Source organism: Peromyscus californicus, unplaced genomic scaffold, assembly GCF_007827085.1.
Source record: "Peromyscus californicus insignis strain IS unplaced genomic scaffold, ASM782708v3 Scaffold_1__1_contigs__length_55948999, whole genome shotgun sequence".
Classification (NCBI taxonomy): Eukaryota; Metazoa; Chordata; class Mammalia; order Rodentia; family Cricetidae; genus Peromyscus; species Peromyscus californicus.
Genome location: NW_026294492.1, coordinates 31,216,375 through 31,239,701, shown reverse-complemented (window position 1 = coordinate 31,239,701; position 23,327 = coordinate 31,216,375). Strand labels below are relative to the sequence as shown.

Genomic DNA, 23,327 nt, shown 5'->3' with positions numbered 1-23,327 from the left:
TAATTTTAGATAAAGCAGCAGCTTTCAAAGTTGAACATGCCATCAAATCACAAGGAGGGTTTATTCAAGCCCAGATTTCTTGTCACATTCAGTGAGATGGAGAATTTGCATTTGTAGTAGGATCCGCAGTGCTGTTCTCAAGGGAGCACAACGAGAACCATTCACCCAAAGTTATAAGTATCTGGAGCCACGGCGGCTCTGAAGAGGGGTGCGAGGCATTTTAACGGGTGAGTGGAGGAGAATGATGGAGGGAGAAGAATATGGGGCACACTTTTAGCTCTAAAAGCAGAGGACGTGACGATGGTTTAAAAAATGCAGATAATACTATTAGGCTAAGACAAGGTTTGAAATAGTTGAAGGAGGTGAATCCAGAGTGGCATAAAAGGCCCATTGCTGTGCTTAGGAGCCCTGACTAAATACCACACTGTAGACATCACACAACTATCAATCTCCAATTAGACTTTAAGCTGAAAGAAAAGAATTCTAGTAGAACGTTGTCTGAGCTTCCAGAGGGGCTTTTCTCTTGGCTTTCCAACTCTTGACAAGGAATCTTCTTCATAACTCTGATGACAAATCCCACTGGGAGGTAACATGAGCAGCATGTAGGAAGGGTGCATTGATTGCATGTGAGCTTTTGCCCCTGACCACTGAGCCACAATGAAGTGGTTCCTGAGTACCATGACCAATAATTGGTTCATGATGGTTGACGTTTAGAAAGCCCTGAGCTTCATTGACTTCTGATGGCCTCCTGTCCCTCAGAAGCGTATGACAACAGTCTAGAAGGAGATGCAGAGGACAGAAGAAGTCCCCAGTAGCTGGGTCTTAATGAAATGTGCTTTGTTTTCTTTCCTAGGGGAAGATGATGACGACGATGATTGTGGGGAGGAGAAGCTGCCCTCCTGTTTTGATTACGTGATGCACTTTCTCACGGTGTTCTGGAAGGTTCTGTTTGCCTTCGTCCCCCCGACAGAATACTGGAATGGCTGGGCCTGTTTCATCGTCTCCATCCTCATGATTGGCCTCCTGACAGCCTTCATTGGAGATCTGGCCTCCCACTTTGGCTGCACCATTGGTCTGAAAGATTCCGTGACTGCGGTGGTCTTTGTCGCCCTTGGAACCTCAGTGCCAGGTAAAGGATGATTTGTGCAACGTCCGCAAACAGAAAAGCACACATACAAAAACACCACTGAGTTCACGCTGTGTTGGCAAGCTACTCCTGGGCATGGGGCGTGCCCTGGAGTGCGGATGATATACCCAGTGACACTCCATCGGAAAAAACTGATTTTTTCCTTTCCCAGCAGGAAATTCCAATATCAATTCCAAATAGCTCCTTGGTTAGGGGTGTAACTTTGTGTCCCCTTCCCCTTTTCAGTGCTGGGATTGTGTCCTTGTGCAGGTTCGAACCTGTGCAGGTCTTGCGTGTGCTGCCGCAGTCTCTGTGAGTTCACATCCGTATCAGTACTCTTCTGTCTGGATGATCCTGTTTCCTTGGGGTCATTTGCCACCTGTGGCTCTGACAATCTTTCCCCCTCCTCGTCTACATAGGTCCCTAAGCCTTGAAAGGCAGGATTTGATCAAGATGCCCACGTAGTGCTGCTGAGTGCTCCAAAGTCTCTCACCCCCTCACTTCACGTTTGTTAATTTCCATCCACGGCAAGGAGCTTCTGTGATGGGGCATGAGTGATGCTCTGCTCTGTGGCTAGAGTAATAGGATAATGTGGTGGTTTTTTGAGTCTCCTGACCATGAGAAATTCCAGTCTTCTCGTCTCATCGGCCAGGACCTGCCCCTTCTCAAATTCCCCCATCCTGTTGGTGTAAGACATGGAGCTTGAGACGGCCCCTTGATTGTGGGCTCAGTCATATGGCAGACTGACTCCCAAGTTCTGAGACCAGGCAGCAGTCAAAAGAGAGAGGGGACCATAGCACCCATGGCTTACCTGTGGCTTTGATAAACTTCAACCATACTATATACCTCCCCCCCAAAAAATGGAGCATAACAATTGACTTCTTATTAGGAGAATACAACAAAACCGTTAGTTGTTTCAGTGGCTTTTCTGCTCTACCAGAAATGCTTCCCACTGGGCTACAGCACTGTTTGCTGCAGTATGGGGAAGTCCTCTGTGATCTATTACAATATTAACTGTACATCATGCTCCCCAAATAAGATATTTACAGGAAATGTCAGAATGTATATGTGTGTCTGTACACATATATGTATATATGTGTGTGTATATATATGTATGTCTGTATGTGTGTGTGTGTGTGTGTGTGTGCATGCGCGCGTGTGGAATCCCCACACCTCAAAAAGCTGTGCAAATTAAAGATGCTAAATGAATAGACCATGTGGCTTTATTCATCCTACCGATCCTGACATCTGTTTTTATTATATCCCAGACACCTAAAAAGAAAAGGGAAATGATGCTATTGTTTCTGGGACACAACACTTGATTTTTATAAGTGGACAAAATTAAGACAAAAAATAAAATGAATGCTCTTCACTTGAGCCTGCTCTTAGTCAGCAGCGGCCGTAGGACCCAGCTGATGTCTTGACACTTCTAAAGTAGAAGGGCTACTGCCTACAGTCTGATGAACTGCTTTCTCTTTCTGCTGAAGACTCTGATATGTAGACTCTGTGAGGACCAGACAGCTGCTGACAATTTCCTCATGCTATTCTTCCAGCCTTGGGGCAGGATTGAATGCCCACATGTTTAAAAATACCTTTTACCATATTATTCCAAATCTATGGGGGAACGTTTGTGGCTTTGAGGGTGACAGAACTTTTCTCTCATCAGACCAGCACGTGCCAAGAGCTCATTCATGTGCTGGGTGGGGGGAGAGGGGGCTACTCATAAGGGTCCTCGCTCTTCCTAGTGCTTGAAAGCTACACCTGTCAGTGGAGCAAGGCCCCTTTTCTCAGTCACCTTTCTAGGCGCAGGAAGAGGCTTCCAGACAGCGTCTTCTAACCTTGGACTGATGGAGTGAGCCACAGCTTTGGTCCCCAGCCCTGTCCCTTCTCTTCCCACAATTCCATGGGAACAGTCTTCATGACATGCACGCCATCTATATACCAGTGCTTGCCAGATGCACAGTATCAGCCCCTGCTTACCCCTGAGCTAAGTCACATAGCATTGACCTTTCCTGCCTCCGTGTCCGGAATGTGATGTGTGATTTGCAGCTCACTGTCATATCCAAACAGAGGTGACAATTTCAGCAGCCCAGTGACTTCAGTTCTTCCATCAAACATGTTCTCTCCAGGCTTGACCTTTTCAGAAAAAAAACAATAACATCATCCGCCCAGGAGGCCTTGATTCTTATTTTTCCTTCACCTTCAACTCCAGCATGCCTTCCATCTAACGTGCAATTAATGGGTCCACATAACTGCCCCCCCACTTCCGTCTTACAACTGTTCCTTATTCAGACCCTGCAAGCAGCCTCCTACCTGTCTCTCTGCTTCTACAGGGGATCTTTTGAGGAAGTAAAGCAGACCAAAGTACTGCTTATGGTCTCACTTAGGGTAAAGCTCACAGGCATCAGTCTCCCTTGCAGACTGACAGACTGACGTCATCTAGCCATTCCATGACATGCCCCTCTGTTCCCTCTGCCCACTGTGCTTTGGGCTTGCTACTCTGTTTCGGTTCTCCACAACTGAGTTAGTTGCTATCTCAGGGTTTCACTGGCTGTGAAACACTCGTCTGCTTCATGTGCACAGAACTGTTTGCTCATCGACAATTGTGTTTAACCTTAATTGGTAACCTCCAAGTGTCAAGCAGACCACTCAATTGCTTTGTATCATCAGTTTCTTTTCTGTACAGCTTTATTACTTCATGAGGGTTGAGGTTCTTTTTCGTTCACTACATTTTTATTTATTCTCTCTCTCTCTCTCTCTCTCTCTCTCTCTCTCTCTCTCTCTCTCTCTCTCTCTAGACAAATTGTGGAAGTCTGTTTTCTCCTTTCTCAATCTTAAGTCATCAGTCTTGGTGGCTTCATTTACACATTTACCTACTAATGCATCTCACTGGCCTCTTGGTTTTGTTCTTGAACATTATTATTATTATCTAACACACACACACACACACACACACACACACACACACACACACACACACACACACCAGAATGGGCAAACCAGGCATTTACTCATTAGCGTTAATTGACTTCGTCAGACTCTTCCTAAAGCTCTCTAGAGACTGCTAAGCATCTCTGATTGTGGAGGAAGACAAATACAGAATCTTTCAGAGTGTGGCTGGTTCCTGAGGGGCAGAGCACATCTGAGAAAGCCTTTGCTGTAAAGAGGGCAAAGGGCAAAGCCAAAAGGCGCAGAGGACCTCAGAGGAGAAACGTCTCTTTCTCATTCATACTTTTGTGTGTAGCGGGAACTGTGTCGAGCAACAAGACAAATTTTTGCCTCTGCTTCTTCTTTTCTCTCCTATGATTCCTGCTCCTAAGACCCAGAACTCAGACCACTACTTTTAAATGTTTCAGTATACTCTGTTGTCCCCCTAGTCCAAAACTACATCACGTCCCTCTGTTTCTAAAGAAAAGGAAACTCAAGATTCAACGAGGACACAAGAGCAAAAACTCTTGGCTATCAGCCTGTTGAAACTGAGAGGCCTCCCTTGATTGGACATTTCACTCACAGAAATTTACTCGGATAAATCCTGTCTGTGGGGCCAAGACAGTCTGCTTCATAGCCTGGATTCTAGATACAGGCTTTCCTTTCCCTCTTGTTTACATTGGATTCAGATAGAAGAAAACATTCTTCTGGTGTTACAAGGAAACCTCTTAGGGACTGAGCAGTTGCGAGTATTTTGCCTCCCACCCCCAAAGCCTGGTCTTGGTCTTTCTGCAGTCTATCAGCCGGTCTGTACCTGATGCTTGCCTACTGTCCCCTCAAGCTTCCCGCTGCCAGCTGCTCACTACAGACCAGAGCATTTCCAAAGCATGGGTATTCTAGCCTGTCTTTTAGCCTCTGGCACTGTAAGATTTTCTATTTCCTTTAGTGTTCTGACTATCCCTTTATCCTTTGAAATATGTCATGTAGGAATTATTTCCCTCTGGAGGTTTTAAGACATGAAAGGAAACACAATTCTAGATGGCTTTGAACATTTTTTTTTCAGTTTGTATATTGAAAAATTCACAAACAAAAGCTCTTATTTTTTGGGGGGGAGCTTTATATCATTTTTGAATGATAGCACCCTCAGATTCTTAAATACCACGAAAGAATTTGGGATGAAGCTGATTCTATTGACTGTCCACCATGTTCTCTTCCTGCAGTGCCGATACGCACCAGGAGTTCAGTTCAGGTCTCTGTCCTGTTATTCACAGTGTGGGCCTAAGAGGTGTCTGGACTCTCCGTGCCTTAGTTCTCATACCTGAAAAATGGGCAGTAATACTACATGGCAGTTCAAATATAATTGATTAGTGGATTAAATAATATGCTCTGAACACTAACATACAGTGCAGGAATTAATTATCTCAGAACTGATGCCAAGATCACTTCTGAACAATGTCAAAAGGATTGGAGGTCAACAGAAAGTGATGATAAGTGGAAAAAGTTATGAGCAAGAGAGGAAATTTTGCAGGTGACCATAAAGCTCCAAGTGGGTGTGAGATGTGTGTACTCTATTCACAGTGCCTATGATCTCATTTTGAAGTGATATGGTGCTGCTCCCTTGCAACCTCAGTTTGTATATTTTGTCCCTTGCTCCTGCTCCAAAAGTGAGCTTGTTCAATTTGTTTTCCCCTGTGCTTAAAAACATACTATTTTTGTGATCTCTTTACAACAAAAATTACTCACTAATGGTCTATGTTTCAGTTTTTAATTTCCTAGCGCCTAATGGCTATCAGAACTAACATATTCTATATGATATTTAAGTAAGAAGTATTCTATCATTTTCCACATCATGTTGCTTTATTTCTTGGTGGGCCTTAAAATATCTTGTATGTAGCCAAAGTCATATTACTATCTCAGGGAGATGCAAATCTCAATGTCACCATGGAAATGTCTGAGGTACCACATCTACAGTTGCAGACGGTGGTGGCACTTCCTAAAGACAAATCCACAAGAGAGTGGCTTTCATGTTTCACCAGGTTAAGAGAATAAATTATTTGTCCACACTTAAAGTTCAGATGGATGGAATTTGTGGAACTGATAATACAGTTCTTAGCCATCCTGCAATGCCATTTTGAACAGATATTTAAAGTATACACACTCTTTCCCATATGACTTAACAATTTTCCTGGAATTATTCCTTTCTCTGTGCTTCAGTTTTGACATTTTCTACTTTTAAAATATGCCATCCTGGGGTTATATGCAAGCTCTTGATCCCAGGCTGTTATTCCCTTTGGAATAAAAATCAGCTAGTAGGCTTTATGTTTCAAACAATTTCAGAAGTTAGTAAAGACTTGTCTTTATAATCCTATACTCATTATTTTAAGTCAACATTTTAAAGCTTGGTCTACTGGAAACTCTTATCATTATTCAGCTCTGAAATAGCTAGTGATAAACAAAATGCCAAGCCATTCCTCATCAGCACAGACACATACAGCTAATGCATGCGAACCCTTGTTTTTAATCATTGCAAGGCTAGGTCCAGCTGCCAGGAGTACACAGCTGTCTAGATGTGGGAAGTTGGAGCCCAGAGAGATTCAGGATGCTCTCCCAACAGACAAGAAAAAGATCACTGATAGCTTTGATAGTCAACCTCCAGGAGATTGAGAGTGAGCATCTGTCCAAGGATTTGTCAAGAAACTTGTTCAGTCTGCCCTTTGCTTAACCATGGAGGTTGGACCATAAGGGGACAGGACAACACTCTATCCAAGCAAAGCACCTATCAGTGGGAAATCCTACCCAGCCATTCTAAATCAGCGGCCATCTGAGCTCTATAGAGAAGAGCAGGGAGTCATATTGGCTCAGTTTCCTCTTGCATCGCATTCAAAAAGACTTGATATTGTTGGTGCAGAGCTCACAGACAGGTTGATATAAAAGAACGTGAGCTGATGAGTCAGGTGGACCGGAGTGGAAGCCACCCTTCCCTCCCCCACTTACTATTGTGCATGAAGCACTGTGGAGGCACATTGTTTGATGCCTGTAAGCCTTGCTTTCCTGGCCTGACTCAGACAACAACAACAACAACCACCAAAAATAATCTCTCTGAAATAAGGACGTGGTTGAGCAATTAAAGTGCTTGTCTCGCAAACATGAGGGTGAGGATTAGGAAATCTGCAATTCCAGCGTTCAGAATGTGGAGACAGGAGACCCCCGGAGCAAGCTGGCCAGCTAGACTAGACTAATCAGCAAGCTTGGGGTCCAGTGAGAGACCCTGACTCAGTGAATAAGATAGAGAGCTACTGAGGAAGACTTCTGATGTCAACCTCAGGCCTTCATATGCATGTGTGAGTTCACATATGTGAACCCATATGAAGATATACACACACAGCAGGGGAAACATTGAAAATATGTCTGACAGAACTGTTGTGAGAATCACCTCTCTTTAAAGGACCTGGCACCAGGCAAAACAGACACAAAAAGAAATGTTCTATCTCTTTTAATCTTCTCATTCAATCTGCTGGTTAAAAAGTTGAGTCCTCCTGGGGTATTTAGCCCCAGACCTATCAAAGCATGGATAACTACATAAATGATAGGCCGGTCTCCCCTGACACAGTGTGCTGGGGCTTTGGGTGAGTGGGAATCCCTCGTGTCTTTGTGTCCTGCAATTGTACTGCATCTTCGTGAGCTTGAGCCTTGGAACACTGGCACCTCAAGTCAGACACGCATGCTCAAGGAGAGCCACCCTACAGTGTGTATGCACACCTAGTTAGATGCTAAACATTTCCTGTCATTCCAAAGGGTCCACCCGCTGCCTTGATTCCCCAGCGGCCATGGTGTCGGCTCCCCCGAGAGGCTACATTGTGGCAGGAATGTTTACTCTCCTGATACTCTAACTTTAGACAGCCAGCGTCTTTACTACCAAGAAAGGTCAGAACGGCTCAAAAGGGACTGTCAGGCCTACAGTCAGGCTGGAGGCAAGGCCACCCAGGGACCGGGCCAGAGAAGCTGCCCCAGTGCAGCATTAGTCACTCTGGTGGCTTTCCTAGAGACCCTATCTTAACCCCTGGGCAGCCAGGAGCAGTCGCCCGCGGTTAAGTGATGTAATTGGAGTTGAAAGAAACTTAAACGAGCAAAACTTGACAGAGACAGCAAAACAAAAGAAGGCTGGACACCAGATTTCCTAAGAACTGTTCTGTCGCCCATACCACGGCTGCCTGTGGTTCTAGAGTGAAACACTCTGCAAAAGAGACGGTACAGAGAGCCCGGAACACGTGTAAGCACCTGGGAGATCCATTTCAAAACTACTTGCAGCCTTTATTTTTTCTACTCAGACGAAGAGTCTGCATTACATGTCTTTCAAGAAAACTTTCAAGCGTCCCATTAGCAGTTACTGAACTTGATTTTTCCCCAATCCTGTAAAAAACACCTGGTATTGAACACAAGGCTGGATGGTGACCAGGAGGATGGCAATGACGTCATCTCTCAGGAGGCAGGGCAGGGAGCAGAGATCCTCAGCATGTGTCATGCCAGCCTGAAGCCTTGCAGAGGCTTTGGGTTAGAGCCCAATCGCATGCCAGCCAATTTCACTCAGCCTCATTAGAATCGCAGGATAAGAGGAGCTAAAAATACTTCATTCTGTCTTATCTGAGACTTAGCATACTATGCTCTCTGCCAGTCAAAGCAAGGGCGTCAGTATAAATGAGATGCTATGTGTGTATGTGTACATGCTGATCCATGTGGGCACATCTTCTTATGCTTGAAATCCCGTTGTGATTCTCGGGTGTTGTGAGTGAGTGTAAATCCCCACTTCTTTCTGTCTTAGGGACAGGTCACAAGAGGCAAACGTCATGTAGAATAAGGACATCAGTCCCCTTAGCTCCCTGAAGTTCAACAAGCGTGCAGGCCTGTGGCAAGTGACTTAGAATGGTGCCTTGGTTGGTTTTCCTTTCTTTCTCTTTACATTTGAAGACAAGATAATGAAAAATTTCAAAGACCACTTCTCTGTTCTTTTAACTGCAGGCCCACCCAGCCTACAATTTTAACACTTTACTGAGGCATTACTTCCAAACCTAAAATTCACACATTTGAAGAACAGTCCATAGTGACTGTTTAGTAAGTTCACTGGGTTACACCATCTTTTATCCTACGCCTGTTTTATGGCATTGAATGATCCCAATAAGGTCCCTCACTATTTACAGATAATCTTGATTTCTTCCTTCAGCCTTGAGCAAGCCCTCACACAGTTTCTGACTCTACTGTTCTGTCTTTTCCGAGTTAGCACTGAAGAAATGTCGATATAAAAACTTGGGATCTCCATCTTACTGTAATTGTCTTTCCTTGAACAGTACAGAAGGGTAGAATTTACCGCAAACTTTTAAAGGTGTCTGAAAGTTCTTCTCGCCGGACATCTCACAACTCTGTGTGGGGTATTTCCATTTTTATTGCTTTGTGCATCTGTAGATTTGAATGTCTTGAGAACAATCCAAATACCTTCTCCCCAGGAGTACTATTAACTCAGTCATTATTGTTTACGAGGGGGAAAACTTACACAGTGATGCCTAGAATCAACACTGTGAGGAATCTCAGGTCACTCCCCAGTGTTTAACATTATATAAGTGTGAATGAATGTCTTTGGCCACTTCAGTCTGTTGATCGAAACACAGTGTCAAGGAGCCCCATGCCATTACTTCAGCTTTTCATGCTCCTCCTGGTGGCCCCAAGGTGTCAATCTTTTAGTCCTCTTATCAGTACAAATCCATCCCAACCATTAGGGAGAGAATACAGAAGCCAGGACTTATCCATCAGGAACCACTGGCTCATTGCCCTGTACAAGGAATTCTACACTGCTACCAAACGCCTAAGAAGAAAGAAACATTAGGCTATAAGAAGGTGTAACTATCTTACCGTGTCCCGTGACAGTGTGAACAAGAGTGAATTTAGGCTCATTGGTGTTTTTAGAAAAGAGCGCAAAAACAATGCTCACTGAATTTGAAAGGTAAATCTCACACGTGGGTATAAAAGAATGTTGGTATCTATTTGGAATAATGCATGGTATAAATATGAAGCCATGGTGCTTGGCATTTATAGGCAATGCCAGCTGGGTACCATCTTTGCTCCCCCAGCACACAGACCTTACATTCTGCATAAACTTCATATTATTTGTTTATATACCTGCTTCATTCTAAAAGTTAAATCCACAAAGTGCCTTGCATGATGTAGACACCTTTTCCAGCACATGATCCCAAAGATGCTTAAAATGGGGAGTGGCTGTATTTGGATGACCTTCGTTTAGCTCAGCAAATATAAATCCTGTATGTCAAGCACAAAAAGTAGATGGCTGATTTGTGCTCCATTATTTGCTATCAGAAAACTGTATTATTCTTGTTTTCTTTTTTTTTCCTCCTCTGGAATCTGGTGGGTGGGGGGGGCGGCTTTGGGACATGGTCTCTCATAAATTACAAGCTATTATTAGGTTATCATAGTATAACATCATGGGTCAAGACAAACAGCAAAACTCTCCGCAGTTCCAAACAAAAATGATCCCCAATAGGGTCTGCAACCAGGCTCAGCAGAGGACTAATTACAGCCTGCCGTTCCTGAGTTGTATTTACAGAATAACAAAGAAAGCATAGTTGTACAAAATGGTCATGAAAATGCCCTTCTTGCTGAGGCTTCGGATTGCTGAAACTGGCAACAAGAGCCCCCAAAGGTAGCTTGTCTGTCAGGTGGGGATCTGAGGGTGAGGATGCTCGTGTGGGCGTGAGCAGTTGCTATGGCCCTGCTCTAGAAATCCTTGGAGGTGCTACCTGCCCCAAGCTCTGTGCTTCTGGAGTCCTGCGTTTAGTCAGTAGAGAGAAGTTGATACAGAAGAAGTTGCTATCAGTACGTTTTCTAAAATCAAATAGTGTTGTCCTGAGTCTATGGTGGATTTTTAGTGACAAGAAATAAGCATAAAAAAATCTGTAAAATTGCCTGACAAGACCCATAAATAACTAGGAAGCCTAAAATGATTTGTGAAATAACATGGCACTCTTCCACGGAAAAAACTCAAGTTGTCTTTCTTCTGCACTTGTCTTAAAGGCATTCAAAAAGAGGGCTGTACCAGTTTTCAAAAATATTCAAAGAAAGGAAGGAGCATATAAGCAGGGAGCGGCTTCAGGCCACTCTGCATCCCTTCCCCTCAGATTCATTCTAGAAATATCTCACCAGGACCCACTAAGCACTAGGCAAAACTTCACAAGAGAGCGGTAGAAGGATGTAGGGAATTCCAGGGAGCCCGTACCCCGTTTCTGGGCATGGCACTTAGGAATGAAGATAGAAGCTGTTGAGAAGAAAATAAAACAAACTGTGATGTCATAGAACAGTCTTTACGTGGGGGTGGGGCAACGTTTGAATAGGGCAGGTCAACTCCTTAGACCACTCATCACTGACACTTGCACATAAGCCTTTAGCCTTCCCCCACAGACTTACACTGACAGGTCTAGTCTTTAAAGCTATGGGAACGTATTGCATTTTCTAAGCTTCCCATTTCACGTAATGCCTTTGATCATTTAGTGTTTTCTTCTCTCTCTGGAAGCTACTACCCTCATGTCACGTCTACCACAGCTGCTCTCCCCAGTGCCCTGGAGTTTTTCTCCCTAACCTCCTCGATTCCCTCCATACTAAATATTCTAGGTTATTTCTGGCTTTGAAAATATCCGAAACATGACCCCACCAAGGCATGAATTATTATTAATGATGATTTCCTAAGGGTAGACTATTTTAAATGAATACACACAACGACGAAATGTTTCAATGTCAGCTACACTGGTGTGGTTTCATTGACTAGAAAGTAATTTTGTGTAACTTAATCACTTTAATACTCACAGACGCTCCGAAAGTTAGATAATACAGAGGTTTATCAGTGCCAAACATGGGTCACGATCTAGGAAAGTGATGAAAAGATATTGTTTTCCCCTTGGGGGTGAGCTAAGGGCAGCTGTCCAACTCACCTCATGATTGTTGGTGAAAGCAGGAAAAATCACATAACAGCTGTGTCAGTGCTCTGAAACGATCATACATCTGTAAGATTAGAAGATGTTTGCCAGCAGGTATTAAGTATCCAGGGCTATTGTTCTGGGTGAGTGGGAAAGAGACAGGTGGGTTCAACTCATTGGGTGTCCTGGGCATCCTGTGTAGCATTTGTAGTACTAATTATACATCTAGAAGGATCCCAAGTATAAAGGCTGAGAGATGCAGGCATTGTGTTTCTTTCTCAAGTATCTCAAAGGTACAGATCTCTTAGCAAGCCTATAAAAGTTTTTTTAATCAGGTCAAGTGACTATGCAGAGCAACTCTGTGCAATGCAATCAACAGAACATACTGATTGGTCAATAAAATATAAGGTATCTGTAACACAGGATACAAAATGAAGACACAAGGAATCGGAGACACAGAGGCTCTCTGTTGGTGATGTTTCTTTAAAGGTCATGCTCCTCAGCTGAGCACAACGGTCCTAGCCTTTAATCCCAGTACTTGTGAGGCAGACATAAGCAAATCTCTGTGAATGGAAGGGCAGCCTGGGCTACATAACTAGTTTTGAACCAGCCAGTGCTATATCGTAAGACTTAATCCTGTTTTAAAAAAAAGAAAAAAATGATTTTTTTTTTTTAAGAAAGAAAAAAAATCTGCTCTTCTTTTTAACTTGCCCTATCCTGGACACATTCCTGAACCTAAGCTCCAAGCTAAGCCCTGATGGCCAGGATGCCCCCCATTTGGTCTCTTATGCAACCCCCTCCTCAGCCTCTATACCCTTTAAACACTTCCATTCTGTATGTTGTATGTATGATGCTTTCCATTTGCCTGGCTTAGCTCTGACCATTGGAACAGCCAAAAGTACCAGAAAAAATTCTTAAACCCAACTCTCATTCCTGTAGATAAACTGTATCGCTTATAAGCCTATTTTTAGTGTCTATATTTATTATGAGCCTTTTAATAACATAAATAACAATACATGTTCTTTGTAAATAAGACAGGAAATATTAATGAGCTGTGAAATATTCAGTCTCACCATCAATTAACATTCCAGTAGCTTTTAAATTTTAAATTTCTGTAATGTTTAAAGAAATTGCACAAAAATATTCACACAAGTCTATCTGACTTATTGACCCACACTTTTTAAACGAACTAATCTTACATGTATCACATGACCTGCTTTGTCACTGAATAATAGTGTGTCATGAACACTTAGAGTACTCTTATGATTTTAAGAGTTGTAAAATATTATATGAAGTAACAATTTATTTTATCAAGGATATTGGACAAGTCGGTTTTCCTAATTTTCCTCTAACATTAAAAACTCTGCATTAAGGAAGACTTTACACAGACTTATACACCTGCTCGATTTATTCCCAACCTTAGTTCCGTTTCTAAATCTGCAGAAGTGCTGGAACGGTGCGTGAGCTCTTAGGCTTTTGATCGGCACCTGTGTGTTCTCACCTCACATAGTTATGTACACTTATGCAGGAATGAGCTAATTCCGGGATCCACACCAAATCACAGTCAAATGGGAACTCAACACTTAAATCACCAAAACTTTTCAGCATCCCCTCCAGAACACCTGTCCTTGAATGTCACCTCCCATCCAAGTGCTGATGGGGGTTAAACACTGACGTCTTCTGTTTGTTGCCTCCATTTGCTTACCTTAAGTAGTGTCTATATTTATCCAGACTTAAAATGAACAAAGACACTCATTCAGAAGAGTCCATCTGGGTGGAATAATTATCCCCAGGACAAAGGAACATGTTGGGTGTCTAATGTGCTGTCTAGATTCACAGGGTCAATTGCTACAGTATCTGAGCTGACCAGGAAGTTCCATCACAGCCCTATAGGTGAGAAGAGGGGTTTGGAGACAGGTGGGGGTGGGTGGATGAAAGTACCATTTCTCCATCAGATCCTTGGCAGTTACCTCTAGCTCTACCAAGACCCCTAGCTCCAAGGCACATGATTTTCCCACTCTAGACTGGGGCTTGAAGCAGAGATGACTTGAGAGGATTCAAGGAGATGATAAGTGTTCCAAAATTATAACAAAAGCATAGGAGTAAAAGGGTAGGCTTTGTACACAATGACAGTGGGGCAGGTGAATAGCCAGGCAATGATGGCACATGCCTTTAATCCCAGAACTCAGAGGCAGAGGCAGGCGGATCTCTGTGAGTTCAAGACCAGTCTGGTCTACACAGTGATATCCATGGCACCCAGGGCTGCACACAGAGAAACCCTGTCTCAGAAAACAAAAAACGAAAGAGAGAGAGAAGAGAGAGAGAGAGAGAGAGAGAGAGAGAGAGAGAGAGAGAGAGAGAGAGAGAGAGAGAGAGAGAGATTGAGAAACTGGGCCTGGATTATCTTAGAAACAGAAAGTGAGTTTCTATATCACAAACCAGCTGGCATGAGATGACAACTAGTAATGCCCCTATGTGTTGGAGATCCAAATGTTTTTCTTTTCCCTTTTCAAAATCAGCCAAATGTTGCTGAATTAGTTCAAACTGAATTTATACTCTCATAGACTCCGTGTTATTAAGTTTCATAATACAAGTAATAGAATCATACTTCAAATGTAGAATTATGAGAACCCTGGTGCTATTTTAAAAATAGGTTTACTTATGCCTGTTTGGGGGTATTGCAGAGAGAGAAAACATAAACGTGATCCAAGAAAAGCCAGAAATCAAGGACTGAGCAATGACTTTGATGTCAGTTACTACTCTCCTAAAGTTCTAGAAGAACAGAGGGCCTTCCATGAAAGCAGCTCCCTTTTAGCCTGTTTCTAGCCCTATTCAGTATAGTATTTTGCTTAAGAAGCTGATCTGGTGCTTCCACACAAAATGATTTTATTCATTTTCTTTCTCATGTGCAGCCATTGTAACATTGGGTAGTTACATTTGATGGCAGATGAGACAAGGGTTCTTGGTATTTTCTTTCAGCTCTTTTCAGTTTTATGATGTGTCTGTGGTCTAATCTTTTCAGTTGCCCCCAGGACTGACGATGAAGGAATCTGGCCTCCAGCCAAAGTCCTATGTAACGGGTCTCTTTTTGTCCTGCCAGCCAGCTCCCAAATAACAACACAAAGACTTTTTAATCAACTATGAAAGCTCAGCCTTTAGCTTAGGCTTGTTCCTAACTAGCTCTTAGAACTTTAATTAACCTACTTTTATTAATCTATGTGCTGCCACGTGACTCATGGCTGTAACCTCTCTTTCTGTGTGTCTTGCTTGTTGTGTGTCTCCTGGAATCTCTCATGCACCTCTGACACTGGCCTGCCTGGGAGACTGCAGAACTAGGATTCCACAGCTGGCTTCTTGTTCAGAACTTTTTGTAGCTTTTTCAGACCCTATGTTTGGATTTTTGAGCCCTACATTAGGTGCCAGATATGACATTTTTCTTTTATTGGTTTATTAATAAAAAAAATGATCAGGAGTCAGATATTAGGGTAAAACCTGGTAGATTCACAGAGCAACAGAGGAAACGACCAGAGACCTCTACTCTCCATGCTTCCCTGCTCCAAAAGGCCTTCCCAATCTCATTTGGGCCCTCCATATTCCTCTTGTGTGTCCATGTTCCCTGAGTCTGCCAGAGAACTCTATGGTCCACTCCTGCCAGCTAAATGTGGACTGTGCCCTCTGAACCAAGGCCCAACTCCATTGGCAGTCTCTGAGTAAAAGCACAAGCCAATCTCCTACAACAGCCTTGCTCCTTTGTAATGAATCTCAGCTTCGCCTCCCATTGGTAAATGTAACTTTGAGCACATCCCTTCCTCTTTACACTTTATTTGTCTTATCTATAAAATAGAGGTAACAATAGGTGTACACATTACAGGGTGTTCTACATTAAGTGAAAATCCATGTATAATGCTTAACCTAGTAAGCCCAAATAAAGGTTCACTATTGTCTCCATTACTACCATCATTTCTAGACATGGCAGACCAAAATACATTCTCTCATCATCCAACAGAAAATCTATTAGCCCCAAATCACCTTACTGAAGGAAATTGTGATGCATGTCATCACCATAATCTCTGCTATTGATGGAACAAAAAGTTCTGAAAATGTAATAATAGATACTGAAGTTTTTTTTGGGGGGGGGCGGGGGGGGGGGGGTGTTTTTGTTTTTGTTTTCTTTTTTTCCACAACTACCATCTTCCAGGTACCAGGCGAGGCCTTTTTACATTGCTTTGTAAGATCACTCTTTAACATCCATACAAATGAGCGCTAACATTTTACCCAATTTACAAAAGAGGTTTCAGAGGCCTTTGAGATCAATTATCCTGAATTAACATAGTCAGTTCAGGGAAAAAGAGAGCAGGGCCAGATCTGTCTCCACAGCTTGGCTCCTTGCTACCAAACCTGTATTATGTAGATCATGTCAGTTAGGACCAGGGTTCCTCAGTAGTAATAGTGGTCACCCACAGAGTTACACTGATTCGGGTGAACCTATCAGCCACCTCCCTTAGCCTCCATTTGGTAAACATCTCCATGATGAACAGATATCATCATCGTTCAACTGCCTGCCCATAACGTTTAAAAAGAGCCAAAGGACCTCTCTCACATCAGTGTACCTCACACCCCTTTCTTGATCAAATACATATTGGAATTTCAGACATTGTTGTAGCTAGAGAGCTTCTCCCCAGGTCCCACCAAGCCCCCGCAGTCCCACAACCCACGTATAAAATAATCACTCAGACGCTTATATTATTTATAAACTGTGTGGCCGTGTCAGGCTTCTTGTTATCTACTTTTTCTATCTTTAATTAACCCATTTCTATTCATCTATAAGTTGCCACGTGGTCGTGGCTTATCGGTACCTTACATCTCGCTTGTCATGGCGGCGGCTTGCAGGTCTCTCTCTCTCTGCTTTCCTGTTCCCTCAATTCTCCTCTGTGTTAGTCCCGCCTATACTTCCTGCCTGGCTATTGGCCAATCAGTGTTTTATTTATTAACCAATCAGAGCAGCACATTCGCCATACAGAACATCCCACAGCACATTGTTACTTATATAAGTCATTTTTTTATTTCTTGCAATAAACAAATGGGACTCAAAAGCGAGGGTACCAAGGCGGCAAGCACACATAGTCGGGTCTACTTCAGACCCACAGGAAAATCTCCAGAGACAGCGAGAGAGGACTAGCACTGGTTTTCTGCAAACTCGGCTAGTCTGTTCAGGGTTTCTTTAGAACCAGAGAGAAGACGGAGTGAGTGACCAAGAAATTTAAATAAATAAAGCAATTCCCATTCCAAGTCAGCCATCAGGGTCATTTTAAAGATTCGAGATGGGGCTGAAGAGACAGCTGGCTCAGCAGTTAGGAGTGTGCACTGTTCTTAAAGATACACAGTTCTGTTCCCAGCACTCACATCCAAGGGCTTGCAACTGCCTGCAGCTCCGGCTCAAAGGGGCCCAGTGGTCTCTCGATGTCTGCAGGCACTGCACTCGTGTGCATAATCCCCCTTCCCACATGCACACAATTAAAGAAATACAAATAAAATCTTTTAAAAAGTAAAATGCTCAGGATATTTATTCAGCAAGGAAAAAAATAGAGCCAGGGATTTTTTTTTTTACCAAATTTTACCAAATGCCAGGAACCTAGGAGTTCCACGGAGGAAGAGTCTAGTTTGGGATCCTTTCAAGAATTTATGAACATTTCACTTAAAAAACTACCCTGTTGGAGTGCGATAGATTAGAGGATTGCCATTTTCAGCTGAGAATATATATCAAAGTACACTTTGGAAAGATGATTAAATTGTTTGTGCTCTTCCTTTTCTTCACTTTGTGTACCCTAAAATATATCAACTCTCTTTATTTCCCTCTTTGAATGGGAATTTCTTTCTTTGAGCTTTAACTCCAGAGCGCCAGATATATGGTAGGAAATCTAAGGCCCAGGAGTACCTTTGCCAAATGCTTGCGTTCACGTTAACAAATCAAAATGAGAAATAATTTGTCATTTGATAGCAAAGGCAGCTCACTTTGCTGGTGACATCAGAGCCATCCCATCGGAAATCTTGCCGGTTTAGCCTAGGGGAGTTGCCTGTCTTCCATTCAGGGAGGAAGAAGCCATGGACGCCAGTGGCTAATGCTTGTGAAACCTTTAAAACCGTCGATGCTATGGCCCTGCCCCAGACTAGTAAGCAGAGTCCGGGAGACCCAGCAAGTTGCCCTTTCCCAAAGTGATCCTGCTGATTCCAATTTGCCCCTGGGGATAAAAATGACAAACAGCAGGAGCTTTGATCTTGACAACATGCAACCTCTTGAGTTTTTAGTGACTATCTCCATATCTTCCTCAACCTCTTTAAGGACAGACAGCTTTTATAGGCAGAAAGTTTGAGGGCTCCCCCACCTCATCTCCACCTTTGACTTAGTTTTTACAATTCTTTTCCTTACTCAAAGTTAATCAGTCAATTGTAATTCTCTGGTTTCTGGCACTCTGCTTGGAGGCTAAATATGGATTCCTTTCATGTGAACCAGTGAAATGGGGGGGAGGAATCCATATTTACTTGGGTATATAAATGTCACAACTAACTCTAACCAGAAGCTAAAGCCTGTTTATGTCTGGCTAGCCATAACAGAAGAATTAACACCAGAATAGATTATTTCTGCCTGAATTCTTGAGAGGGAGGCAGAGGACCAGGAAGGGAGAAAAGGACAGAGGAGCATGCATATGTAATGCTTAAACAGCGCCTGCATTACAGCCATTTGGAAGATGGCTGGCTTAGCCAGATCTCTAATGACTTTTGATGACTTGGGTCTTCCGAAACTCTAAAGCTAAGAATTGCTTTCATTTGTGAGGATAATTTTTATGTGATCATATTTAAAAGCAGGGAACTGTAAAGTTGCGAAGTTTCTTTGACAAAAGGCGTTTGTTACGGCTCCCAAAAGTTTAGAAGCATCAGCATGAAGACTGGCAGCTCCCCGACACTGCAGAGTCTCTGACTCTGCTGCGTTACAGAATCAGCTAGTGATGTTAAGCACTCATTAGATTCCATTCGTGATGACTCACTTCCTTTCAAAGCCTCCAGGTAGATACGCCCTACCTTTTCTCCTCTAGGAAGAGGAGCCAGAATCTAGTTCATTTAGGAAGATCCCTCCCCTCCCTTCCCACCACCACCACTGGCTTTTCAGGGTAGCTGTGCAGAAATACTGTTTTTTTTTTAAATAAAAATAAAAATAAGCACGAAGCATAACTCAGGGTGAGATTTCGGTTAAGCAGCCCCAGCACCGTCACCGGGGCCACCCAAGTTGTTTTATGAGCAAAATGACTATCATATCTAGGTATCTAGGGCATCAAGATTTCCAAGAGACTCCAGCTGCCCCCCACCTCTGATTAGCTGCTTCCCCGGAACATCGGCATCCATGCCTTCCAGCAGGACCCCACACCATGGGCACTAGCAGCCTGTCCTCTTATTTCAGGATCATAGAACCGTGGCTCTCTAGCTGTGGAACTAAAGTACTTGTTAAAAAGGTGTATTCCTAAGTCCTTTTTCTATAGGGTTTAAGTAAATTAGCCTAGAGTGGATCCCAAATGTACATTTTGTAAGCAAAGGTTTCCGCACATGTCTGATGCCAATGATATGAAAACACTACTAAAATGAACCACAGCCTTTGAGACGAAGTTTCCTCTATCCCATTTACACTGTAGCTTCCCACATAAAGGTGGGAGATAATACATTTACCAACGCTTTCTACCTAATGTTAAAAGATAAAAGGCTGGGCTGTGTGGTTTAATTTTATTAAAACTAATAACATCTTGGTCAGTGCAAGGGCTTCAGGTCTGAAAATCTTCCTTCCTTGAACTGCCAGTACTTCTAACAGAAGCAACTGGTCACATCTAAACTGTAGAAGAAATCCCACAGTGAACTTAATATGCTGGCATAGTGTGTGGACCACCCAATAAACAGCAGTGTTAGCGGTTTAGAGATCTTCTGGATTCTTCATTTTTAGATGAGGAAACTGGAACTGGAAGGGGTATGGCTTACAAAGGAGACTTCAGATAGCTGCAAGAGCATCTCCCTGGTGAGCTGCCTCCTCCTTTGACACCATGAACCTCCATATATCATGGACCGTGTCTTAGAGTGTCTGCAATCTGTATGTACTGAAGGAGAAATAACCGTATCTCCACCATGGAGCTGGGCTCCAGAAAAGTCCCTCCTAAGTACAAATCACTTTGGAACTGGGCAGTTGTCTTCAAACAATAGAGAATAAGATAAGCCCTCTGAGGTGAAATGGCACTCTTGAATTATAACAGAGAAGCCTATGTCCCACCTGTGGCATTGTAAGGATGGCCATTTCCAAGAGAGATGTTTAAGTAACTGTAAAGTTGAAGAGATCCAGGTTAAGAAAAAAATAAGTCCTGGAAGAAAACAGGGAGTTATTCTTGTATGCTGACCTGATGTCTTGGCCAAGGCTATATAAAGTAAACTGGAAACAGCTCTACAAAGGACAGTTATGACCTAACTTTCTGATGTTAGGTTTAATTCCTGGAAACCTTCCCTCTTCCTGATTTATAGTCATACAGACTAACAGGACTAAATATTGTAGACTTTACAACTAGGTTACAACTCATTGGTGCTCAAGATGGGAATTACAGCATGAGAAGCTGGCTGGGGGTATGCATGTATAAAAGTAGATGTATGCCATCATCAACATGTCTTAATGTATGTGAATGGCAATGGAAATCTGATTCCTCTATCTCTGTGTTTGGTGAGCCAACCTCCCAGCATTACTCCAACCCAGCAAACATGACCAGCTCCCCTGGATACCTGAATCTTTGACTATATTCTTTTCCCCTGCAGAGTGGAGGAGGTAGGACCCCTGGAACCACATGTCAGGGGCGGAGGACTGCTTTGTAACCTGTCCCTGCATCAGAAGGGAATCTCTCCTCCTCCGACTGCCCCACCTCACTTGGTTGGCCACCTGTCAGCACCAGACAGTGATGGCAGTCACTGGAGATCAGAACAAGGTTCAGGGGCTCCCCAGTAGGCACTCTCCCCTAAGCTGCTTTCTCCCACCATGGCCTCTTGATTCTTTATCTCTTTGTTCCATTACACTGGCTGCCCTTGGAGAAGAAAAGCATAAAACTTTGTTTCTTTTAGGCAGCTTCAGCATCAGCAGCTCCAATAACTTTTGATAATGAAATGCAGAGACCATTAGGATGTGTCTGGCTTGTGTTATCCCCCCATCTCCGAGGCTCCTGATGGAGCTGCTCTGTGTAATGGCAAATGCAAAAGAAGGCAGAGCAAATCCAAAAGGTGGATTAGCAGATGGTCTGTACCTTCTCAGGCTTCTTCCCCTTGAAACAGAGAAAGCTCTTTGATGAAAACCTGCTTCAAAGTTTCTGGGTAGAAGGAACAAAGGGACTTGTAACAAACTAAGAAGAAAGAAACCTTTGGTCTTCCTGGGATAGGCAGTGTGGTGTGGGCTGGGAATGGACCCTGAAATCATGTTGGCCTAAAAATTTTTCTTCTGTCCAGGACCCTTATCCAAGAGTCATAAGATGACATCAGAGATTCCAAAATTACAAAAAAAAAAAAAAAAATGGAATGATTGCATGTAGCTATCAGACCATGAGAGGGTTAAATGAGAATATACACATAACCTGTGTACATTATACAGAGTACGTAGTGCTTTTCTTCATCTCTTTAGTTTTAGAAGACACACAAAATCTACCATCCATCATAGACAGTGATCAGAGTCAGTAAAACGGGCCCTCAGGGCTGACCAGCTCCTGTAGTTAGAAGTTTTTCTGTGTCCCACCAGACCCCCAGTCAAGACAAATCTCTCACCCACCAGTCCCAGAGCCGCTTGGACTCAAGTAAACACTCAGAGGCTTATATTAATTACAAACTGTATGGCCATTAGCTCTGACTTATTACTGACTAGCTCTTACACTTAAATTAACCCATAATTCTTATTTATGTTTAGCCACGTGACTGGGTACCTTTTCTCAGTTCTGCCTTCACATCTTGCTTCCTCTGTGTCTGGCTGGCAACTCCTGACTCAGCCTTCCTCTTCCCAGAATTCTCCTTGTCTGCTTGCCCCACCTATACTTCCTGCCTGGCTACTGGCCAATCAGCGTTTTATTTATCAACCACTCAGAGCAGCACATATTCACAGCATACAGAACATCCCACAGCAAGCTCCCCTTTAGAAAGAATGTGATATACAGGTGCAGTAGGCTCTGGTCAACCTAAATAACTTCCTTCCCCATTACAAAGCAGCAGAACTACAGGATGATATGAACAGGCATGCTTTTCACATTGTTCCCATGGAAGTTTATTCATAAGGATGCTGATGACAGAGTAGGAGCTGAAAGAAGACATTGATTCAAGTATCACGTGGCCACTTGCCTGCCAGAGCCTGCGAGGCACCCATGGGGCTCAGAAGCTGGTAGTTCTACAACACTCACTGTCACTAAAGCTACAAATGGGAATTCAGTGTGTGGCCATTATGGGCATCCATTATGAGCATGTTGCTTACGGTTCTTTACAGGGATGATGAAAATGGCTGTGTGTGTGTGTGTGTGTGTGTGTGTGTGTGTGTGTGTGTGTGAGAGAGAGAGAGAGAGAGAGAGAGAGAGAGAGAGAGAGAGAGAGTGTGTGTGATGAGTGTGTACGTGAGAGAGAGTGTATGCATGCCATCTCATGGGTGTGGAAATTGAGGACAACAACTTTGGAGAGTTAGTTTTTTTACACAGGTTCCAAGGATTGAACTCAGGACAGGAGGCTTGCACTGCAGGTGCCTTTATCCACTGAGCCATCTCACCAGCCCTGAAAAAAAATCCTCATTGTCAGGGACTAGGCATCACACAGGCCAGAAATGGAATATCTTCCTAATTAACAAGTGGGGCCATAGCTCAACCCATCCCAACTTGTAAACTAATCCAGATGACTCTAGTTTTATTATCTCTACAAAACAACAGAAAGCTACCTACCCTGACCAAGAAGTGTAAACAGCATTTTCCATATTCTCTCCCATCTTAAAAACAGCAAGTCTAAGTGAGTATCAGTATCCCATTCCACAGATGAACAACTGAGGCCTAGGGTCACAAAGTTCATTGTAAAGGAGGATTAGAAACCTCTGTATGCTAATAAGCTATTGCTATCCAAAAACTTGCCCTCTAGTGAGCCATGACATCCCTGTCTTCACAAAATGGCACAGTGAAGAGTGTTGGCCAACAGAGAGCTTGGAGGATGCCTACTGGTATCTGTGGCATGGCGAGGGTTAAGATGGTTCAGTGAACATGGTAATGGAGTGAGTC

General features: G+C 43.3%; 1 protein-coding gene across 12 annotated transcripts in view; it reads left to right on the top strand.

The window, feature by feature from the left end:
- The window catches only part of Slc8a1 (solute carrier family 8 member A1), a 375,206-nt gene that overhangs the window by 334,707 nt on the left and 17,172 nt on the right, over positions 1–23,327 (top strand). For all 12 annotated transcript variants that reach the window (XM_052746397.1, XM_052746402.1, XM_052746400.1 and 9 more), the window contains one exon: positions 854–1,129. In XM_052746397.1, the coding sequence (XP_052602357.1) occupies positions 854–1,129 (276 nt within the window). The remainder of the gene's footprint in view (positions 1–853; positions 1,130–23,327) is intronic.